Here is a 21354-nt window from a genome sequence, read left to right on the forward strand (position 1 = left end):
CCATTTGCCGCCAAAACCCGTCGGCGGGAGGGCGGGGAGGGCCGTCACGTGGCCGCGCGGGCGCCGGGCGCGTGGCGTCGCGTCACGTGACGCGCGGAGGCGCGCCCCACTCTCGCCCCTCCCCGGCCCAGTCCTACGCCGCGGGGGACGGAGAGTGCGCGCGCGCGCGCTCCCGCGTCTTCTCTGGCACGTGACCCCTCCCCGGAACGTGGCATTGTGTAATCACGTGACCTGGAAACGGAGCGGGGGGGGCCGGGAGGCCGAGGCAGGCAGGGAGGGGGGGGGGGGCTGCGTACGCGACGGAGCGGGGTGCGAAGATGGCGGACGAGGAGGCCGAGCAGGAGAGCGGTAGCCTAGGTGGCGACCTCCTGGAGCTGCGGCGCCTGCGGGAGCGGTTGGTGGACCTAGAGACGGGGCTGCGGGAGAGCCCCGAGCCGGCGGTGCAAGCGGCTACCGAGTACTGCAAGCAGCTCTGTCAGGTCAGGCCGCCTCTTCCCTTCCCTTCCTTCCCTGCCCCCGCCCGCGCTCTCCCCTCTGCCGCGGGGTGTGTGTGTACCCGGGTGAGAGGGAGTGCGGGGGGCCGGGCGGGAGCAGCGCCGCCCCCGCCGGGGCGCCGGGGAGGGAGCCGCAGCCAACGGCCCGGTGCGGCGGTTGGCCCTGGCGGGGGGAGGGGGCGCTGGGAGTTAGTGCTCGGGGCCGGGCGCCGCGGGGCGATTGACGCCGCCGCCGCCGCTCATTGTGGGCAGAGATGAAGCGGCCCGCCCCCCTGCGCCGGGAGCCGCTCCGGCCGGGCCTGTAATCCCCTTCCCCCGCCTCTCCTTCCCCCCCCCTCCCCGGTGGCCGCCCCGGTTCTCGCGGTCTCTAGGCCCCTTTGTTGTGCTCTGCGGCTGGGCTTATCGAAGGGCCCTTTGTTCCTGGCGGTGGCGGACCAAGGGCCCCCCCACCCGCCGTCCCCTTCCCTCCAGCACCCCTCCTCCCCTGGAGGCGAAGCGCGGGGCGAAGGGAGGGAGGCGACAGTCCGAGAGATGGGGGCTCCGCTTCTCTGCCGAGGGGCCGGGGAGGAGGTGAAAGTCCGTCCCGGGTCCCCTCTGCGCTGGGCTCCTGCTCTATGCCCGAGTCCCCCCGCCCCTTCCCCCGTCCTTCTCTATCTCGTACCCTAGAGGGATAGCGGAGTTCTTGCCATCCTGGGAAAGAGAAGGTGGCGAAGTGGTGGTGGACTAAACTAAGTCGCCAGTGATGGTGGCAGGTCTGTAGGTCTGCGATGCTGCTCTCCGTTTTCTCGCCCTGTCAAGGGAGTACAGACCCACCTCAGGAGAGGAGGGCTCCTGAGCTGGCACTGTTGGAAGCACCATTGTGTGTAATTATTCTGGCTGTGACTGCCGTCGGGAAAAGGCCTGCTTCCCGAGGGCTTGGGCTGGTCCTGAAGCAGGGATGTTTGCAGGTGTTTCTTCTGAACTGGTGACCCTAATGAGTATCCCTTTCTAGACAAACTTTGTGGTGCTAGCTCTACAGTTAAAATAAACTGCTCCGTTTTAGTCACGTATGTGTCTATATATTGCTCTGATTTCTCTTAGATGTCCTTTGTCAACTAGCATTAGATATGACACAACGTATAAAACAACTTCTTAAATGTTTTAGGCCACAGAAGTTCACAGAAACCGCTACTTCTGTAGCTTTACTATGGGTTTAATAGTCTATCTGATAAAAGTGATAATGTTTGTTTACACATTACTGTCACCCATTCATGGAACGTGGGCAAGTTGTTAAAAGGTGGAATGGATTAGAGTGAATTCACATGGTCGATTTGACTCGTGTTTAATTTGTGATTTTGTATCTGTTTTCTTCAAGAGTTGATTCTTGGTGGTAGCCATTGTAGCGTGTCTATCACTTCTGGATTAAACTGGGCTCTACTTTTTGCTAACCAGGGAGATACACTACTAAGTGTTTTAAGCATATTCCTTTCTTGTATTTTATTTCATATATACAGGAGTTGTATTTCAGGTTCTTTTTCTCTGGTCAAAATTTATCGTATTGTATTTGGGTAGAATGTCCATGTAGATGCACAGAAACAATATTGGTTTGTGTTGTTTCAGATCACTATGTTCTCAGTCTATTTAATCTTTGTGCCTGCTTTCTTAAATTCATACACTGGGAGGTGGAAATCTGGCTTTCCTGGCACCAGCTCGACTTCTAACTTGTGAATGAGCTGTTCATTGAGCTGAAGTAGTTGGGTAGGTGGGAATGAAGATACCATCCTTGACATGTACAGAGTAGATTACTGGTGTCTAAAGCAGACTTATCACTGAAATTATGGTTGTGTGTGCTTAGTGAGTGGCTTCAGTAGTTGATTGATTGATCTAAAGTTTAACTAAAATTAATATTATATTGTTTTAATGGCTGTTGCAAAAGTCCATTGTAAGGCCCAAATTTACTAATTTTCTTAAACATACACCTTTGAAAACAAGTCTCACTGAATGAAACAGTTTTGTAGAAACTGACTTAGATAAAAATCCATGCTGTTTTGAAATGAGTTACTGTCCCATCTATACCAAGATTTCTAGGAAGGCTGTATCTGTTTTTGCAGACTGAAAACTGATGTGTAACACTGAGAGTTGAGACATGATATTCAATGTTGAAAGATCCTGCTTTTCAAATTTTAAACTGAGGTCTATAAAGATAATGTATTAAATAGCATTGTTGTTGGGCGGATATTTTTTATACTGGTTCAACAGAGTTTGTTTTTTTTTTTTTAAATCTGTTCACCTGTGCTGGTGGTGCCAAAATACTTATTCAGCCTTTTCTACAGTTTTGATCCTTTATTGGGGCTAACACAAAATAGTATTATTCATGATTCAGATAGTAGGCTTAGCTACGTGGCTTCCACTGCATGACAGAGGTTATAGAAAATTCATGTAATAGTAAAAGCCACCTCAGAAATCTCTCTTAAACAACAGTTTAAAGGCATCTGCCATGATTTCTAGAATGAAGTCTTTGAATATATACGTATGAAAGAATAATTTGACTCATGTATACAAAACTTAGACTCTTATTTATATTTTAAGTCTGGAAGTGCAGTGCTGAAGAAATATTTTAGTGTTTATCTCAGTATGATTTCACGTGCTTTTTTCTTTTTTTGTTCATGTTTAGTTTCTAGGCATGAAATAACTCCACGGAACTTGGAAAGTCTTGTGTCCTTATTTTATTTTGTCAGGTAGTGACTCTGTAGCCCAGCAACCACATAGCTTGTTGCCATAAATCAACTTTTTAATTTTTTTTAAATGAAGTGGGTAGCATAATGTTTGAGAAATAAGCATATTTTCACACTGAAGGAAGCTAAAGAGTGTGCAGTAGAGCATTAAAGGATCCTTAGGTTCAAAGGCAAGTAAGGGATTTAAGTATTCTATTGTCATTAAATGAAGTGGGAGCTGTACGGCCAAATCCCTTATCTGGTTTTGAAAAATCTCAGTTTGAACTATTTCAGTGTTTATAACCCAATAGTGTAGTACAACTGTTACAAATAGAAAGAGAATACGAATACAAGACCCCTTGTACCTTGACAGATAATAAAATCTTCTCTTGTAAGAATAAAGTTTTTTATGTGTTTTATATGCAGCATTTCATTAACTCTAAATATTTTTGTGTTTTATTGCTGATTGCACTGTGAAATGATGCAGTTATTCTTAAATTTTAAGGGGATTATAGACTGGACTTTAATCCTGTACCGTGTCTGTGTGAATGTAGTTGTGTTCACCGTTGTGAGCATGCAATAGAGAGCATAATTTTTAATTATTATCAAGTGAAATTCACATCCATACGGATATATGTAAAATGACTTTTTAATTGTGATTCATGCTCTTCTGTTGCAATTTGGTAATTAGCAAATCCATGACAAACGGTTATGTTGTCACAAACAATATGTGTGCAGACTGGGGCAGACAAAACAAGTATCTTCAGCTGTAGTGGCTAAAAATTGAAAGTGTGAATTTTGCAATAATTCTGAATGGTCCAAAGAAAGATTCCTCTTCTTGTCACCATGTGATGCCTGGTCAGATTATTTTCAAACTTTGCTCTTAAAGGTGATCTTTGATTGTATTCAGTTAGAGAAGACTGTTTGGTTTTTTTCCCTGAGAGCTAGGTGAACGCAAAGCTGATGGGTACATCAGAGCTCTTCACTATGGGCTGTGTTCCTTTCCATCTGGTCATTACCCAATGTAAGCTTTATTTTCTTAAATACCAAATTGCAGGCTGGTAACAGATTTTCTTTTGTAGCTAGTTAGTTGTGAAATTTTGTGATACCTCTAGTTATCCTGATTATTTTTCTGTAGTTGACATGTTTCATCTTTGAGCTTATTAGTCTTCCCTCCTTTGTTATTTTTGACTTTTCATGTCTTTTCTGAATCTGCTTCTGAGGGGGGTTTTTTTGTGGGTTTTTTTTTTCTTTTGCTGTAGTTTGTGGTGCAAATTCTCCAAAACTGTATGGCGATCAGGTTTGTTGTACTAATGTACAAGTTGACAACTTCTTTGAAGCTCACTATATATTGACAACGTATAGTGAGTCTGAAATATTTGGACTGTTGTGCTATCGTTCCTCAACTTTGCCTATACTTTTTGTCTCATGTATTGTCTTGTCCTGTCTGCCTATTATGAGAAAATCTTGTGTTAAAATATGTTAACAAGTGTGCTTAGCCATCAGTAGACACATTAATATCCTTCTAGTGTAGACAGTTTACTCAATATTAACCTACGATCTTCTTAACACTAGCAGCAAAAGTGTAATGCTGATGGAAAAATGGGGGAGTGAAGGTTTTTAGCTACTAAAAGAAAACAACCAAAACTTCTGTTAAAAAACAAGCAAGCTTGTTTTTAACTGATGTGACTGCATAGAGTTTGTTCCTACTGTGTTAAAATTATTTTTATCGTATATTGAGGTACTAGTGAAGTATTAGTTGGGGAACATGTGCATGTTGGTCCTACCTTAATACCTTAAGGTCCTACCCTTTTTTCCCCTGTGTGTTGACAGGCTAAGAGTAGATCTTTGTAATGTTGGGGAATATACACCGCACTCATCCAAATATAAGATGTCATCCTAAAAGCAAACAAATGTAGCTATATATAAAAAGCTTTTTTTTAATTACGTATCTGTAATCAATGTACAATAAAGTTATAAAGTTTTCACTAACGATTTGTTTCTATTGGAGGTTAGTCTTGTTTCCTTCTCTTATACCTTACTGTGATTGGCTTTCAGTTTTTACAGCTCACAGACTTCACAACTTTCTGGTGCTGTCACCGTCTTCACTGTTGTCATCTTCCTCTCTTTTTGAGTCTGTATTCTCAGCTTCCTCTTCAGATTCAAGATGACAGAAATAATCTTCAGTTCTGTCCATAGACTTTGAAATAAAGCCTTTCTTAAACCTTTTAGCTACAACTTCTGGATTTATCCATACCCAGTCTGTCTTAATCCAATGACAAAGAAGTGTTTCAGTAGGCTTCTTCATTTTTTCCTGTAGGAGTTAGAGTATGATCCCTTGCCAAGAGTCTTTCTGCGTATAAAGACTTCAAGAGTCTTTGAAGGGTTTATTTGCTATTTCATCAAGGAACTCCAGTTGTGATGTCCTTCCTCCTGATGTGACCGTAAGATTGGTATTCAGTGACAGCGAAAAATACCATTGGCAAACATCAGGTGCCTTTTAATATATGTGGAAGACATTTCCTCTTTTTCTTAATATCACACCTGATCCCTTACTCCAGACAACATTCATTGAGCTCTTCATTGAGTGTGTAGGTAGACATCCACCCTTGATTTTGTTTGGCTCAACAGCTAATAGTGATCTTTATGTAATATAGTCACAAACTGCTGGAACGTGAATGAGGGTAAGACTGCTATTTTTTGAACTTTCTTTTTAATGATTTCCTGTGTAACCAGGTCTCTCTCTAGTATGCACAAATTCTGCTACTTCTACTTCTTTAAGTAAAAACTATTTTCTTTTGAGTCCAATGAGTGATTTCTACACTGAGCTAACCCTTAAAAGCTTCTGTTCTCGTGTTTCCGTCTTTGCACATTTGCCTCTACCACACTCTGTTTCTTCCTGATATCACAGTTGCTAGTTTTTCTATATACGTTACCATGAGTGTAAGATTTCCATCATAACTTCTAATACTTTTCCATTTTGCTTTTGTACCTGTGACCTCCAGATGGTCTGCTATTCAGGGAGAGATGTACAGCTGCCAGAAATCACAAGGAATCCGCTAAACTATAGTACACCACACAGATTCCCAAGTGCATGAAGAAAAACAACTGTCATCACTGTGTCATCTCATGCAAACTTTGAGCTGCCTCAGGCATTTTTGTGCTCCTTCATCACTATAAGACCTGCCATGTCAGTCTCATTGACCTGGGGGGATGGAAACAACACCCCCTGATTTTTTTAAGTTAAACTATGAGGAGTCAGGGAAATTGTCTTGCTTTTAAATGAAGATGGTATGTGTGTGTATCTGGATATGATGTGTATGTGTTTAGAAAAAACCACCCTCACTGTTTAGGGTAAGTCTAATCCATGAGCATAATTGTTCTAGACCAGATTGGAGCTGGTCTTTGTTAGAACTTCTGAGCTCCATAATATAAGTTTTTATTAATACAAATTTTCCTGTATCAAAGTAAGTGGATGTGACTGAAATAGTTAAATTTTTTTTCTACCTCTGTGTGTGTGTGTCTGAAAATCAGAATATCATTGATTTGCTTTTCTAATCTAGTCATGCTAATGTCTAAGCTTTCTGCCATGCTGTCAGTCCTCCTTTTTTTTGATAACGATAATTTTACTAAAATATGTTTGAGCATAAAAAGGACCAAGATGTGATACACATGGAATTTTTTTTTTTTGAGAGGGCTAACATGTCCAGGCAGGAAGTTTACTTCAGCATGTGTTTAGCTCATGTTTTACCAAGTGTAATGATTTTATAAAATGTAGCTTTCTGTAGTTTATTTGAATCATTTCCCGGTTACATATTAGGTTACTTGGACAACCAGAACTGGTGCAGTTAGTTTTACATGTGTGTTTTCTTTAATCTGCTTATGAAAAAAGCCAAGTCTTTAATAACAGCCTTTTAATATTATTTTTGGGCAGATTAGGAGTATCTTAAACTCATTTTGGTGGCAGTTTTGAGTTAAAAATCTGCTGTAATACAAATTAAGTCTTTTTGGTTGTGTAAATTGCTGTCAATGTAAAAAGAAATCGTTCGTATTCTTGATTTGTGAATAAATTGTTTCTTCAGTATTAAAAACTCCTTAAATATAGGTAGATGATTAGGAAAGAACAGTCATAACAGCACTGTGGTTTAGTTTTGAAAACTTCCCTTTTGAGCTAAATGGGTTTGGCAGTATTTTCCCTATATGGAACGTGCATCTGGAAGAGATCTCAGTCAGCTAGACCAAAGCAGGATTAATGATTGATAAGCCATAGCTACAAATGCTTGTTTAACCTGTTCTCAAAAATTTCCAGTAAGAAAGATTCCAAAAAACTCCCTGGATAATACATTTTAGTTCAGTTATCTTTGCCTTCAAATGTGTTTTTTTCCCCTTATAGTCTAACCTGATCTCTAATCTCTTGTTGCAATACAAGATTACTGTGATTTATCCTATCCCATGTAGACATGGAAAGCAGCATATTCCTTTTCTATTGGAAGCACTTCTTAGATTTTCAGGGCTATCTTCAGTCATTCTGCAGTTTTCGCTTTGTGAGCAGAGTTTTTGCAGTGCTTGATTTTAATTTCTTCCTCTCTCCCTCCCCCCCCCCGCCCCTTTTTGCTTTGTTGCTATGTTCTTGACATCTTTGTGGGTTTGAAGTACTTAACCTGCAGGGAAAGTAACAGTCTAGTAAAAATTAGGTAAGAAGGTGACAGCCCATGTAAGATTTAGGATTTAAGTACTTTTCCTGCAAAACATACTAATTATCCTTCCGAGTACAAACAGTCGAGAGAAGAGATATAGTTCTCCAAAGTATAACAAAGGTAGTTAAGAAGATGACAAAGTGTAGATGGAGGGATTAAAATTAATAAAACTTCAGAATCCTTACAAAAACTCATCTTTATGTAAGGTACCGCATGTGATACTAAAATCAAGCATTCCACTTAGTTACTGTGGGAAAGAAAAAAGCTTTCGGTTTGGCAAGTAGATACTTAGTTTTATAGTTACCCTGATGAACAGTTTTTGCTGGGTTAGTTACTTGATTTCTCTAAGAAATACTTTTAGCCAAAAGTTAAGGTTACAGAATGTGACGTGTGGTTACAGTTACTTTTTCTCCATACTATCCTTGATTCTTGTTGGCTGTTCAAAGACTGTGAGACATTCTGCTTTACACAAACCTGCAGCCGTTTAAAAGAAAGAATAAATCCAAGGCCTTGCAATAGACTTCAATTTACCCATAATTGTTGGCTGTAAACAATAGCTGCACATCTGTGCTAGCATAACTAAATGTATTGAGTACTTTCTGTACTGGCACGTATATTCCTGTCTTTACCTTTTCTCACAATTCCAAAGTTTATTCCCCACTTTTGAATAATGTATATTCATAATGTCTTGGTTGCTTTCTAAAACTATGATTATTGAAGGTTCACTGTCTGAAAAACATGAAATATTGACTATGGAAAACATCTTCCTTACTGTGCAGGACTATACAAGGAATATATATATGTTTCAATATTAATGTTCAGTAAGGCATCTCATTTTATCAAAATATCCACATTGTGTGTCTCAGTTTCTTGATAAGGAAGCTATGTATCTATTGAACGTTCAGTCAATTTTCTATCTCTCAATTTTTTATTTTTAATTATTTTATTAGAGAATGAATACCTCATAATCCACAGATCTTGAGGAAAAGCAGAAAAAAAAAAGTGCTCTTCTGGGGAATCTTTGCTTCCATTGTGACTAAGGATCAGGGTATTTCATCTGGCCTTTTCCATCTGCCATTTAAATGTTGCAATATTTTTTTACTCTAGGCTTTATGCAGGCATACTATATATTGTAGGTAGTTTCTACATAAGACTTCCCTAAATTAGGGATCAAACTGGGACCGTTAGGACATGTCAACTTATTGTTTCTTCAGTGTGATGTATTACCTAAACTGACACACAAGCCAAAGAAACTATTTCAAATTCATGTATGTATGGAGCATATCTTCAAGAAATAGTGCTTCAATAATTGATTTATATCTATCAAAATTTTTTTGTTAGTGTTGTTTTTAAAGGCCTCCATATAAATCCTTGAGCTGTTACAGTACAGCGTGTATTTCGTTTTCATGAGGGAAACTAACATGACATTCTTATGCCATCAGCCTCTCTAAAATGATGATATACAACAACTTGCAAATTCAAGTTTAAATAACAGGTGAGCAATATGACTTGAAACTATCTTTTAAAATACTATTCCCCATTTTATTAGGTCTGTGCTTTTGTATATGTTAAGAACTTAATGTCTTGCGTTTTAAGAAGTGTGCAGGTGTGTTTTTGAGGTGTGGAATTTTTTTTTCTATTTGTCTTTTCAAATATGCGTTAAAGACAACTCCATGGTATTATTTCTGGGATTTTTCATCTGTAAGGATGAACTGCACTGCTTTCATTTGGGAAGAGTTAATGTAATAACACCTAGTATTTGGCAGAACAAAGATATTCAGAAAGAAGGTGTATGTAACATCAAAAAGGCAATGGAGCTTTATAAAATTATTCCTGAAAATTGGCCATATCCAGTAGGAAATTGGACTAAACTTGCAAAAACATGTGCCTGTAGTTTTTGGTAAGACTAGTTTGATCAAATTTCTTTTCCATCCTCTCTTCTGTGTTGTACAGTCTTCTGGTATGTAATATTTGTGGCTCCATGATTCCCTGTATGAAGCTAAAGGAAATTAATCTTTCAACAGAGAATCAGGAAAATCCTGTGTTAACTGATGTAGTTCTCACTTGATTATTTTGTTAATTATTCTGAGCAAGTCACACAATTCTTTGTCCTTTTAGGGACTCATGTAACATGGACAACTTCTGCCAAAGCTCCATCCTGCTTCAGATACTGACTCCTAGTGTTCATTCTCTCCTGACTGCTGGACAGATGCATTTGTTGCTTTGAGAAACCTAACTCCATGGAGTAAAATTCCTTAGAATTTCTTTAGGATAAAGACCAGTCTTTGTAACTCCCTGTTGTTTTTTGGGTGGAATATAGCAGTTATCTTAAGAGTTTTTATTTGAGCTGATAGCGAATATGGTGTTGCTTTCTCAGTCTCCTGTATGTCATAACGAACAGAATTTGGTAGGACTCCTTTTGTCTTCTGTTATTCAAAATGATGGAGAGAATTGATTCTTGTGAATAGATGAATTCCTGTTTGATATTTATGTATCTAACACACTGAATACTGTTTTGTTGAATCAGTAAGGTACGTTCAGTGTTCAGGCATTAAATGAAATTACGAGTAAGGAGTTCCTCAGTCTTGTGATTCCTACTTGTCTCAGGAGTTTGTGATAATACACCATTTTATAACAGAATGAACACAAAGATGAGAACAAGAAGAGATTAAGTGTTCAGAATCACAAAAGACATAATCTGAACTTCATTTTTACTTTAATCATTGGAGGGTAGCTCTTATGAAGAGAATAGCTGGGATAAAAAGTAACTTCTGATTACGAATCCATAATAATGAAGATGATGAAACTTAAATATCCCAGTTCTACAGACATGGAACTTGCATAATGTTCTAGTTGAAACTGGCATGGCAATTGAAGCCTGCTTTTGGATACCCAGCCGGACTTCATGAACCACATCAGTGTGATGGCAGGCACTCTGAGTTCTGCTCAGGGTTGCTAACATGTTCAGGAGAAAGTATAGTCTTGGCTCCTCTCCTTCCTCACACGTGGACATAGTGTGCAGTACCTTGACACTGGTATAAAGACACAGTTGGTTATTAGACTCTGGGTGAATGAGGTAGACGTTGCCTTGTTCTTTCACAGGAAATGTAGATGAGGTGGAAGCATCCTTTGGGATGCCAGTTTGACTGTGCTGAATAGACAAGGTTAAAATGGCAATTAAGTAACCTTTCTACTGAGGAAGAAGATTATCAATTAAGTTCTCATCAGAATTAAAAAGATTTGAAGTAGCAGAGGGAGAAGTTACATTCAGCCGATAGACAGCTAATACAAAAATGTAACGCAGATGAACTACAGAAATATTTGGATGTCTCATTTCACTTGACTGAGAGAGCAGGTTCAAGTCACCTATATTGCAGGAAATGCATATATTTTCAGATTAGACACAGTTATTTTTGGCTGTCTTCCTATTTTTAATCTCCCCATATGCCAGTCTGATAATTAAAAGAATAGGTAAATTAGATTTCCTGGCAGTGAATAAAAGTTTACTGTAATAAACATCCCACCACATTCCTGAAATGCCCATTTAATAGCCAACTGCTGAATATTGTTTTTAACTAAACAGACTAAAATATGAAGGTTGGGATGACAACATTAAATTGAGACTTGAATTAAAACCTGAATAGAGAGAAATGTAGCCTAGGACTATGACAAGTTCACTTCTCATGTAAGGATGCAAGAGAGAAGTCAGATACTACTAAGATGAGAGAGAGCATATTGAATGCAAAATGTTGAAAGATTAAAATCAAGCCTAAATAAGGGTAATTTCTACTACTGTATATGACAAAACATAAGGCTTAATGAAGTTATTTCCTGGTATTTTAAATAATTTACTTCTTTTAAAACAGTTTATGGATGTAAGCAGAGACTGTCTATTCATTTTCTAGGCTTTTCTAGTTCTTTTTCTAAAACTAGCTGGGTTTTGAATTTTAAGCAAAATAGTGACAAAAGAATAATGGGAGGAAGAGCACCAAGGTAATTTCTCTTTTTGTTTTGCCTCTTTCAATTTAATAATTAGCAATCTGAGCTTATGCAGTATGTTCAGCATGCCCAAGTGAAAAACATACAAACTGCTTATGTCTTTTGACTTACATTTGGGGAGAGAAACATCTCTCAGTTAACAGAAGATTCCATCTTTGGTAATTAACTTTCCAGAGTCAGTTGTTCTCCTCTTTGCTATGTTTTTTGTGGTATTTTCTTGGTGATGGTAGATGACATAATTACTACTCTGAGAGTCGTAGCAAAGCCCCACAAGCTTTTCTTCTGTTTCTGCTTCCCTGTCTGCTGAGGTGCTTTTTTCAAACCTTCCTCCAATGTGGACTCTACCTTAGAAATGTAAATGTATTTTCAAGTGCATACTTACATCTGTCTTGGCTTTCTGTCTGTAAATTGGGGGCAGTGGTACTTCCCTGCTATTCATAGTTATATGCATTAGAAGACAAACCTGGATTTTTTTGTTGTTGTTGTTACTCTGTCTGCCTAGTGAAGTAGAAATAGTTGGATAAGAAGTGTGGTTAACTTTTTATGCTTGTGTGCTGGGTGCTAATGTCCTTACAAACTGAGTTGTAACGATACTTTAAAAATCTTCAAGAAGTTAATCGTAAGGGTGAGTTTCTTTATGCTGTTGATCATCATTACATGGATTCTTCCTGCAATTAATCTTAACTGTCTTTACTAGAGATGTGCAGCTGTGAGTGTGAGTTACAGTCAAGTAGCTGTAAAGAACCATGAAGATCATTAATGCCTTAGGTGGTGTAAATAAATGTAGGGAAAGGAGGGGGGAGTTCAAATAATCAATATGTTCTTGCGAATTCAGAAGCATAGAAATCTGTTTAGTTATTACATATTCATGGTAACTAGAGCTGCAGTGAGATTTATTAAAAGAAAAAAAATAATTCCATGAAGGAGACCTAAGTAGATGTGGTTATTTGGGAGAATCTTTTTGGGCAAGAGGCAAAAAGTAGCTAATGATAATTCATATCAACTTTCTATCTTTCCTCAACTTTTGTGTTTTCTAGTTGTTGTGGAATGATGTTCAAGAAACTTATTTTGCATAATAAACTACTATATTGTGTGTGTATATATATACACACTATAAACTACTATATAGATATATGAATGTGTAGGGATTGAACAAACAGAAAATAAATCATTCATTGCAGAGTAGTTGATCACTTTTACTGGATTTCAAGTGTATTCTAATTCTTTCTATTTAATCAAAATTAATTAGAAGTTAGTATCAGTTCTTTAACAATTACCTTTTCTGTGTGTGTGTTTCTTTGAATTTATTTACTGTTGTCTCTGAAAATCTCTAGGAGGATAGCTTTCCTTCAGTATGAATATACGCATGAGTTATTGTGAGATAAATGTTTAAGACTTGATTTCTTGCTGTTTCTGTGCATCTCCTTTTCCCTTTCTGGTAAGTCTTGAGCATAAAACTTAGATCTGTATCTTTATGTTTTTGCAGTTTTGCCACAAGAAAATTGTGCGGTTATAATTCAGTTTATTCTTCGTGTTCTGGTTGGATAGACAACATTTCAGATTTACATGGTGGTTCTGAAAACTCAGACTGAATAAAAAAATGAAGAGGATAGTGAGAGGAGAATGTTTTGGGTTTTGTTTTGTTTTAAAAAAGGCTTGTAAATAGGTAGAATTTTGCAACATTGCTTTGCAGATTGCCTTTAACACTGTTCAGGAAACTACTACTTGAAAGTATTTGAGCTAGCATTTGTTTGTTAAGATGACACCTAAACACATTAGTTCTTAATAAGTGATGGTTATCTGTACTAGAGAGTGCATACCTATGCATCTGGGTAGTAGAAGATATCAGTAATAATAAACAGTGCCATCATGTAGGTGGTGTACTTCACTCTGAGTACAGAACAGAACGTGTGGGGTTTTTTTTCCCTCGTAGAAGGAGAAACACTGTAATAGAGACAAGAGTGTAAAAACATACATGCTCATGCACTATAACAACACTAATTGTATTGTTCTGAATATCTCTTTGCAGTAGATGAACGAGAAAGCAAATGGTTGAAAGAAGAGTTTTCAGATAATGTAATGTATCCATAGAAGATATATGTGAACCAAAATAGTTGGTGTCTATACATTAACACTCTGGGTCAGGCAAGAAGTTTGCTTTGTAAGGGATCTTCTGATCATCCCTGCTTACCATACTTTCTTTTACATTGTGGAGTGCCTTTGCAGTGTGGAAATTGAATGTATTTTGGGTGAAACTAAACCACAAGCTGTGCTTCAGAAGCAATTGCAGGCAGTCTGCTTCAGCCACTAATAGGTATCCAGTTAATGGAACCAGCTGAAATCTAGTCCAAAATAAGATCTCCTTTGGTGGATTCACTGGGGACTTGGGTTCTCAGCACCAGCTTTTCTGCTGTATGGATCCGCTCCTTATGCAGTGCTGTAGTCATTGGGAGCTTTTTGTGGACCACCATTTACTTGCAAACTCAAATTTTGGTTTTGAACTTCATATCTGACTGAGTCTGTCTTGACTTTGTGAGCATTTCTTGGACTCGCTAATCTTGACTTGATTTTCCTTAGCTTTCAGTTGCAGGATAGAGAAGCCGGTGGTGTTAGGATGGGGGGTGTAAAGTGTAAAAGCAGCTGGAGTTTTCTGTTTGAAGGAAAAAACAGTGGAGAAGATTGCAACAGTGAAGAGGAGTAGTAATGGGAAAAAAATTGGATAGCTCTGCAATGTGCCTGCAGAAATTGAGAATGAAAACAACTGCTTAAATACAATCTTGTAGTAAGTGATGGAATTAAGAGTCTGGCTTCAGTCTTTTCTTCTGGGCACAAGTCAATATCTCCATTAGCATTAAAGCAACATCAGCTGACTCTTCAACTTTCTAGAGCTATACTTTGCTTAACTTTATTGTGAAACAATTCAGAAGGCACATTCAAAGTAAAAATAGCACATCAACAACTTAAAATCTTGAAAGGTTGTAAAAACTAAAATTGAGTAAAAATTAGGATTGATATTCTTTGATCCTAACCATAATTTAAATAGTACTTGTACACTAGAAAAGATTATCATGTTTGGTTATGTCATCCTTAGTTTTGTAAATGCAATTACATGTTCTATACCTGCTGTAGTTTTGCTGTTCAGTTCTGGATTTTGTTACAACAACAAACATGTAAGAGCTAATACTCTCACAGCACTTGTCTAGCCACAAAATCACAGTAACAGTGCTAAGCCTCGGTAAACAAATACTAAATCAGTGAACTAATACCAGTTTTAATTTGCCTAATTCAACTACTTTGGAAATGAATTAGAAGTACAATGTTGGGTTGAGTTGTTGTAAAATGACCTCACTGTGCACAGTTCTAAATAAATAGAAGCTGATTTTGTTGACTTATATTGATATGACCTGGTTCTTTATTTTGGCATATCTGTGAGGGCAGCAGTATTTCACATGGTGCTGTTCTGTCTGATGCTTGTAGTGGACAGATTTGAAATATCCATGCTTTTCTATGTAAGTTTTGTTCTAGTCTAAAAATCAGTTTGCCTGTAGAGCATCCCAACTAAAAAACAAAATGGAAACAGGTCAGTTATGTTTAAGGTTCTTTGTTGGAGGCAAAGGTGAAAAGGAAATAAAGATGGGTTATGATTATGGTGATAGGGAGAAATGCCTTGATCAGAGGGTTGTCATACCACAGAGAAAAGAACAGATAATCTTTTTCTTTCTTTCTTTTTTTTTTCCTTCCTGTACTTTTTAAAATGGGCTGGAGGTATGATGTAGTTCATATTGTGTGTTAAACATTTAGCTTACTGTTTTAAATGCTTTAAAAATCATCTGTCGTAGTATTTGTTTCTGATGCCTTAAATAGTGAAGTCTCATGGGAAATCTGAGGTAGACTTGATTTAAACTATGCATTGTATTAGTAAGGGGTTTTTTTTAATATGCAGAACTAGTTCAAGAACTATTCACGTTTTTACTTGAATGTTCTATTTGATTGACATCTTAGTTGGGTAGTCTGTCCTCGTACGGTGTGGACATAAATGTTGTTTGCATCCCAGCTACTCCTTAGGTGCCTCTAGCCTTCTCCACTTAAAGTGACTTTCATGGAAACCTTAACATAAAAAAACCAATTTGCAGCACTTATCAAGACTCCTGCTTTTTATGTGATGAAAGGCTTGTTCTCCATCTTCTGGTAAAATGCTGAACAACAAGGAGGAGAGAAAGCAGATCACAAAAGAAAAGGTGGTCTTCAGCTCTAGGAGCTGTAGATCATCGCGGCTGAGAATAATGGTATTTCAGCACCTAAAAAGATTGTTTTGGTGTCCCTTTAGGGTGTAACATTGCTGTGGGACTTCACAATGAGATCATCTGGTACTGATGCATTGGTACCAAAGCTTATTGACTCCAGAGACACATAAACTGTGATATCTAATATATTTTTAGTATCTTAACTACTTCATTAAAAAGAAAACATGTTATAAGGCTATTCTCAACCAGTCAGTCCATTTTCCTCATGATACAGAAGAGAGACATTGCAGGCAATGTTGCTGTCTTCACTTAATCAAGTTCTGATGGTCTGGAAATGCTTCTTGAACCAACATCTTTGTAGATGCTGTAGGCCTTTGAGGACGTGACTGCCCAGTGCATTGTCTTTTGCTCATCAGTCATGCCTACTGTCATCCTAGTCATCTTTTAATTTACAGCAGATTCTTGGGGCAAGGATGATTTCAGCATTGCAAACTAGGACTAATGCTCCACTTTGAAAGGAGAGATCTGTTCACTCACTCACAGGTTTGTTTTTAGTTTATCAGTTCAGTTCCATGAGTGACTTTTTGATTCTGTAATTACACTAGCACAGGGCTGCGTTTGCATGGAGTAGTTGAGGCCAGAAGTCCAGCTTAGTTTGTAAACTGTCATAAATTGCACCTTAAAAGTAGACTGTTATCAGCTTTCCAGGAATTTGAACAATGCTATTTTCATCACATGCTCGGTTCTTTAATGGTTGCAGCAGCCAGTGAGATTATGCTTCGGGCCCACAAAGTTTTACTCTGCAAAACACAGCCCTCAAAAATGAACTTAATTTCAATGAGATAAATGTCTAGCTCCAACCCAAGAGTCAGCATAGTAGCTGCGTTTCCCAGAAAAAAAATCTTTTTATTCCCCTATCGTTAAGTCAGAAGACATCATCGACATCACGCCTGTATACCTAGCTACTTGATCGAGAACACAGATCAAGTCATCGTGTTCTTCATGTTTCATCTGTTAGGATTCAGGGCCTTTGCCATGAACTAAGCTGTCTTGCAATTGGTAGCACTTGATTACTCTGCAATACCCATGCTCTGTTGCTTGTCACCTCTGCATGCAAGTTGCGGAATTCATTCTTGCCTATCCTAAAAAGAATAGAAAGCATTTAATCCTGTTTTCTTTATTCCTGGAAAGCAGCGTCTCATAGTGGACATGTAATGGTTTTTGATTCCTTTGATAAAGGCTTTATATTTCTCACCATATTGTTCTGTCCCTGATCTGAGGAATTGGTTTATGTATAATAGGTTTATTTTCATATTGCAGTTTGGAATAGTCTAACCCACTGATCTGTGAAAACTTTTTTGTTTATATGTATCTCCTGTAGATATTTCACTAGTGAATCTGTCAGTAATAAAAAGCACCAATGTATTCATTTTTTAAAGAAATGTGTTCATCTCAGATACCTGAGAGCAACCATATAAACCTGTAGAGGTTTTTGGAGCCTCTATATCTGATGGCCTAGCTGCCAAAATGATAACTGACATCTCAAAATATTTTAGTGTCCCTAGTATCAGGATGTGTGCACACCCTTAGTGTGAATGTGTGTAGAAGAACTGTGCTTCTGCCCAGTTGCCTTGCATGCTTCTGTCTTGGACTGCTGCTCATCTGAGATGCCTGAGTATTACTGCTTTAAGATGCTGGTCCTGAAGGCAAGAGCTTTCAAAGAGCATATTTACTGTGTAGCTGTAACTGGTGGAGGCTTTTCAAGTTTGAGCAGAGTTGTGTCTCTGTGTTCCAGAACTGATGAACAATACCTCTTACAGAACCATGGATACTGCAAGAACATTACTGATTTAACAAATAATTCATGGTGCTCTTAAGTCCCCTGGGAAAGGAAAGTTAACAGCAGTTTCAAATGTTGTTATATTTTCTTTTGAATAATAGTTAAACACAAGCAATTAGTTGCAACTCATGACTACCATACCTAAAAGGTCAACAATGTGAAGCATATGCATGGAAAATACTGTTTCAGGGAGAATCAGATAGATTACAGTTTTGGAAGTGAAAACTGACTTAAGATTACAGACCCTTGGAGTTGGAGGGGGGGGGGGGGTGTCTTTAATCTTACTAATTAGGCTGGTTTTGTAACTGAATGGCAGACGGATCCTTTGTTGAAGAAGGAATATAGCAGACAGAAATTATCCAGGCCTACTAGTCAGACTTTTAAATCCTTGTGTTTGGTTAGTGATTATCTGCCAGGTATAGAGGTAAATGAAAAAGGGAACAAAATTAAATACAGACTCGGGGGGGGGGGGGGGATATTTTTTGACAAGAGATACAGTAAATCTCACTTGTCTTAGCTTCAGTAAAATTACTTTTGAAGTGTCAAAAGCAGAAAGATGGCAGTTCAAGAATGAGGCAACACATAGGGTACTGGATTTTGAGATACAGTGGCCAACATTTCCATTTATAGTCAACTGAAGTTTTGGTAAGAGTCTCATAGCTTACTTTCAGGACTACATTTCAATTTTGTAATACAAAAGAGAGGATTGTGCTGGTAGTACAAAATTGGGAGGCATCATCTGTTCTCTTCACAGATCAGTATGGCTGCATTGTCAGCGTTCTTCACACTCAGTAGCAATCCGTTAGCATGGGAAGACTCTCTCAATAGACACGATAAGCATTTTCATATCCTCACAGCTGTAGTGTCTGGCTTTGCCTGGTTCACCTGGCTCATCATTGCATGTTTTAGTAACAGACATTGAAAAGCAGGAGATATCTTAGATTGTTATTGTGCTTGACATTCTTAAAATACAATTATGTATATTTGAAAGGTAGTTCTTGCTCATCTTCAGTATTACACAAGAAATTTGAGGAAAATGATGTAAATGATGCCTGAGTGAGTTGCTCCAGATAGGGTGCAGTTTCTGCAAGAGAACAAGCAACTGTCACTTGTCTTCAGCTAAGCTGGTTAGTAACATACTGAGGTTGCCAAAGAACAGTGAAGTGAATTAGAAAATTAACTCAGAAGACTCTCAAGAAAGCAAAGAGGAGAATTTTAGCTTTATGATCAGTGAAATTCTTGGTAGTTTAATTACTAGTCATATTCAGTTCATAAATCATTAATTGAATGTATATGAAATATTTGTTGCCTGTTCTTAATTTTCACGCTATTTTAGAGGAAATTCCAGTTGCTCATTTCAAAAAGTGCATTAAACAAAGTTTATCTGAATTACATATTTTGCAAGTATTAGCATATAGGAGATAAAATTAGGGAACATAGAAGCAGTGCACATGTCCTGCAAGGCAGTTATTGTGAAAGTTACTGCTTGTATTAGTGTTGTTCAAAGAAGAAATCAGTTAAATCTGCTCACGTTGTCCTACTGATTTCATGCAGTAGTTTGAGTCTTAAGATAACATTTTCCTGAAAAGAAATACTTCTGCTTTCGTTGCTTTGTGCTGGCACAAGCACTTGAGTCTACACACTGAACATATTTGGGGAGCTGATAGGAATTAAAACTTGTTTCTTACTGATTAAGGATTAACTCTTGTGGATTTTCTCAAGGTCCTGATAGCCCTTACTCCATAAACGTTGGTTAAAAGACGATAAAGAACAAACATTAGGAAGATGTTTGTGCAGAGTACAAGTGAAGCTGCTAGTAAGCGCAAAATCACAACTTCTTTAAACTGTCAGTAGCATCGGTAATGCTGAAAAAAGAAAATACTACACTCTTTATGGGAGTTGGATTTAGACTTTTTTATTGATGAAGGTGTAATTCAGTATTTTGGAGTACTGCAACCCATAGGAGTGGTATAAGCCATTTTTCTTACTGGAAGCACTGGATAAAACCCTTTTAACTTTACTTTCTGTCCTTGTTCTTTCCACCATGGAGCTGCACGTCGAACAGTAAAAGAATGAAGATTCTCCTTAAATTGGAGGAGACAGAAAAGACAGCAGTGAATTGGTACACACTACCCTGTGTATCTTGGTCTGTTCTGTGAGCTGGCATTGGTCTTGGTTTTGTTTTTTTTTTCCCCAGAGTGTTAGAAATTGTAAGCAATAAAGACTGTGATCTTTGCCTATGCAAGAAACTAAAATTACTGATTTAAATGATCTATATACTGTGTTGCTTCTTCCGGCTACTTCTCAGGTTGTCTGTTTTGAAATCATGATGACACCTCATAACAACAGAGGGGCAATGAAGTCATTGAATTCACAGTACTGCCTCAAGGATCTTGATCAGAACTGGTATTCTGTGAGGAAGGGCAGATTGTATACCATTTGAAGAGTTGAAGATCTATCATTGTATCAGCTAACATCAGAAAAAAAAGAGCTAGAAATGTTTTTCTTTTGAATGAAAGCCAAGACTTCTGTGGGGTTTTTAGCCCATGGATCAGGCTCCAGGGTCAATTTTCTGGCCTGGATCAGTGTATTGAGACCTGGTTTTGCATATATTTTTGTGCACATGCATATATAGGAGGATGTTGATGTCATCTTCAGCACAAAATTAACTCTCTTCTACTAACTGATACCAGTGTCTTGATAAATACGTCTGAGATATTCTGTATTTTACATAATCATAAGCCTCTATTTCAAGTCTAGATCTTCAAGAAAATGTGACAAAATAAACATTTTCACAAGCTGCTAATTCTTAAATCAAAGCATGTTTTATTATAAAAGTGCTGTGATAATAGATTTTACATAAAGTTGGAAATCTATCAGGATACCAATAGTCTGGGTGGCTTTTGATTTAGACAGTCAACCAAAATTTTTTGCTTAAGTATGAAGTGTTATGACATCACAAATTAAATACTAAATAGTCACATTTTAAACTAATGTCTACCTTATGTTCTTGCAGTTGCTAGCAGTGTAATGTAAATAATCAAAACTCCTTTAACTTTTGTAGTGCTAGTACTTATTAAACCTGGAAGATCTGTTCCTGTACTGAACTATTTGCTGGTGACATTGACAGGTGGAAAAAGTCAGGATTGTTTTTATTTAAAAATTACAGATTAATTTTGATTCCAGGCAGTTTGAAGTGAAAGGTTGTGAGCTTGACTTAGGTTCTTTACTAGTACACTCAGTATTTAACTGTGCTTCAATGGGAATAAAGACAATGTCAAAACTTAAAAATGTGTCACTGAACACCCTAGAGTGTCACACCCTCCTTGATAACTATTTTTATAAAAATGCAATATTATTTAGCGTAGCTATTTAGATAATATGTGG

The 21354-nt window shown here is 38.1% G+C and overlaps 1 protein-coding gene across 1 annotated transcript in view; it reads left to right on the forward strand.

Annotated features, from left to right (window-relative positions):
* Positions 1-216: 216 nt before the first annotated feature.
* The window catches only part of ZNF292 (zinc finger protein 292), a 59712-nt gene continuing 38574 nt past the window's right edge, over positions 217-21354 (forward strand). The window contains exon 1 of the mRNA XM_054820584.1: positions 217-479. Within this exon, the coding sequence (XP_054676559.1) occupies positions 318-479 (162 nt within the window). The 5' untranslated portion in view covers positions 217-317. The remainder of the gene's footprint in view (positions 480-21354) is intronic.

Source organism: Grus americana, chromosome 3 (assembly GCF_028858705.1).
Source record: "Grus americana isolate bGruAme1 chromosome 3, bGruAme1.mat, whole genome shotgun sequence".
Classification (NCBI taxonomy): domain Eukaryota; kingdom Metazoa; phylum Chordata; class Aves; order Gruiformes; family Gruidae; genus Grus; species Grus americana.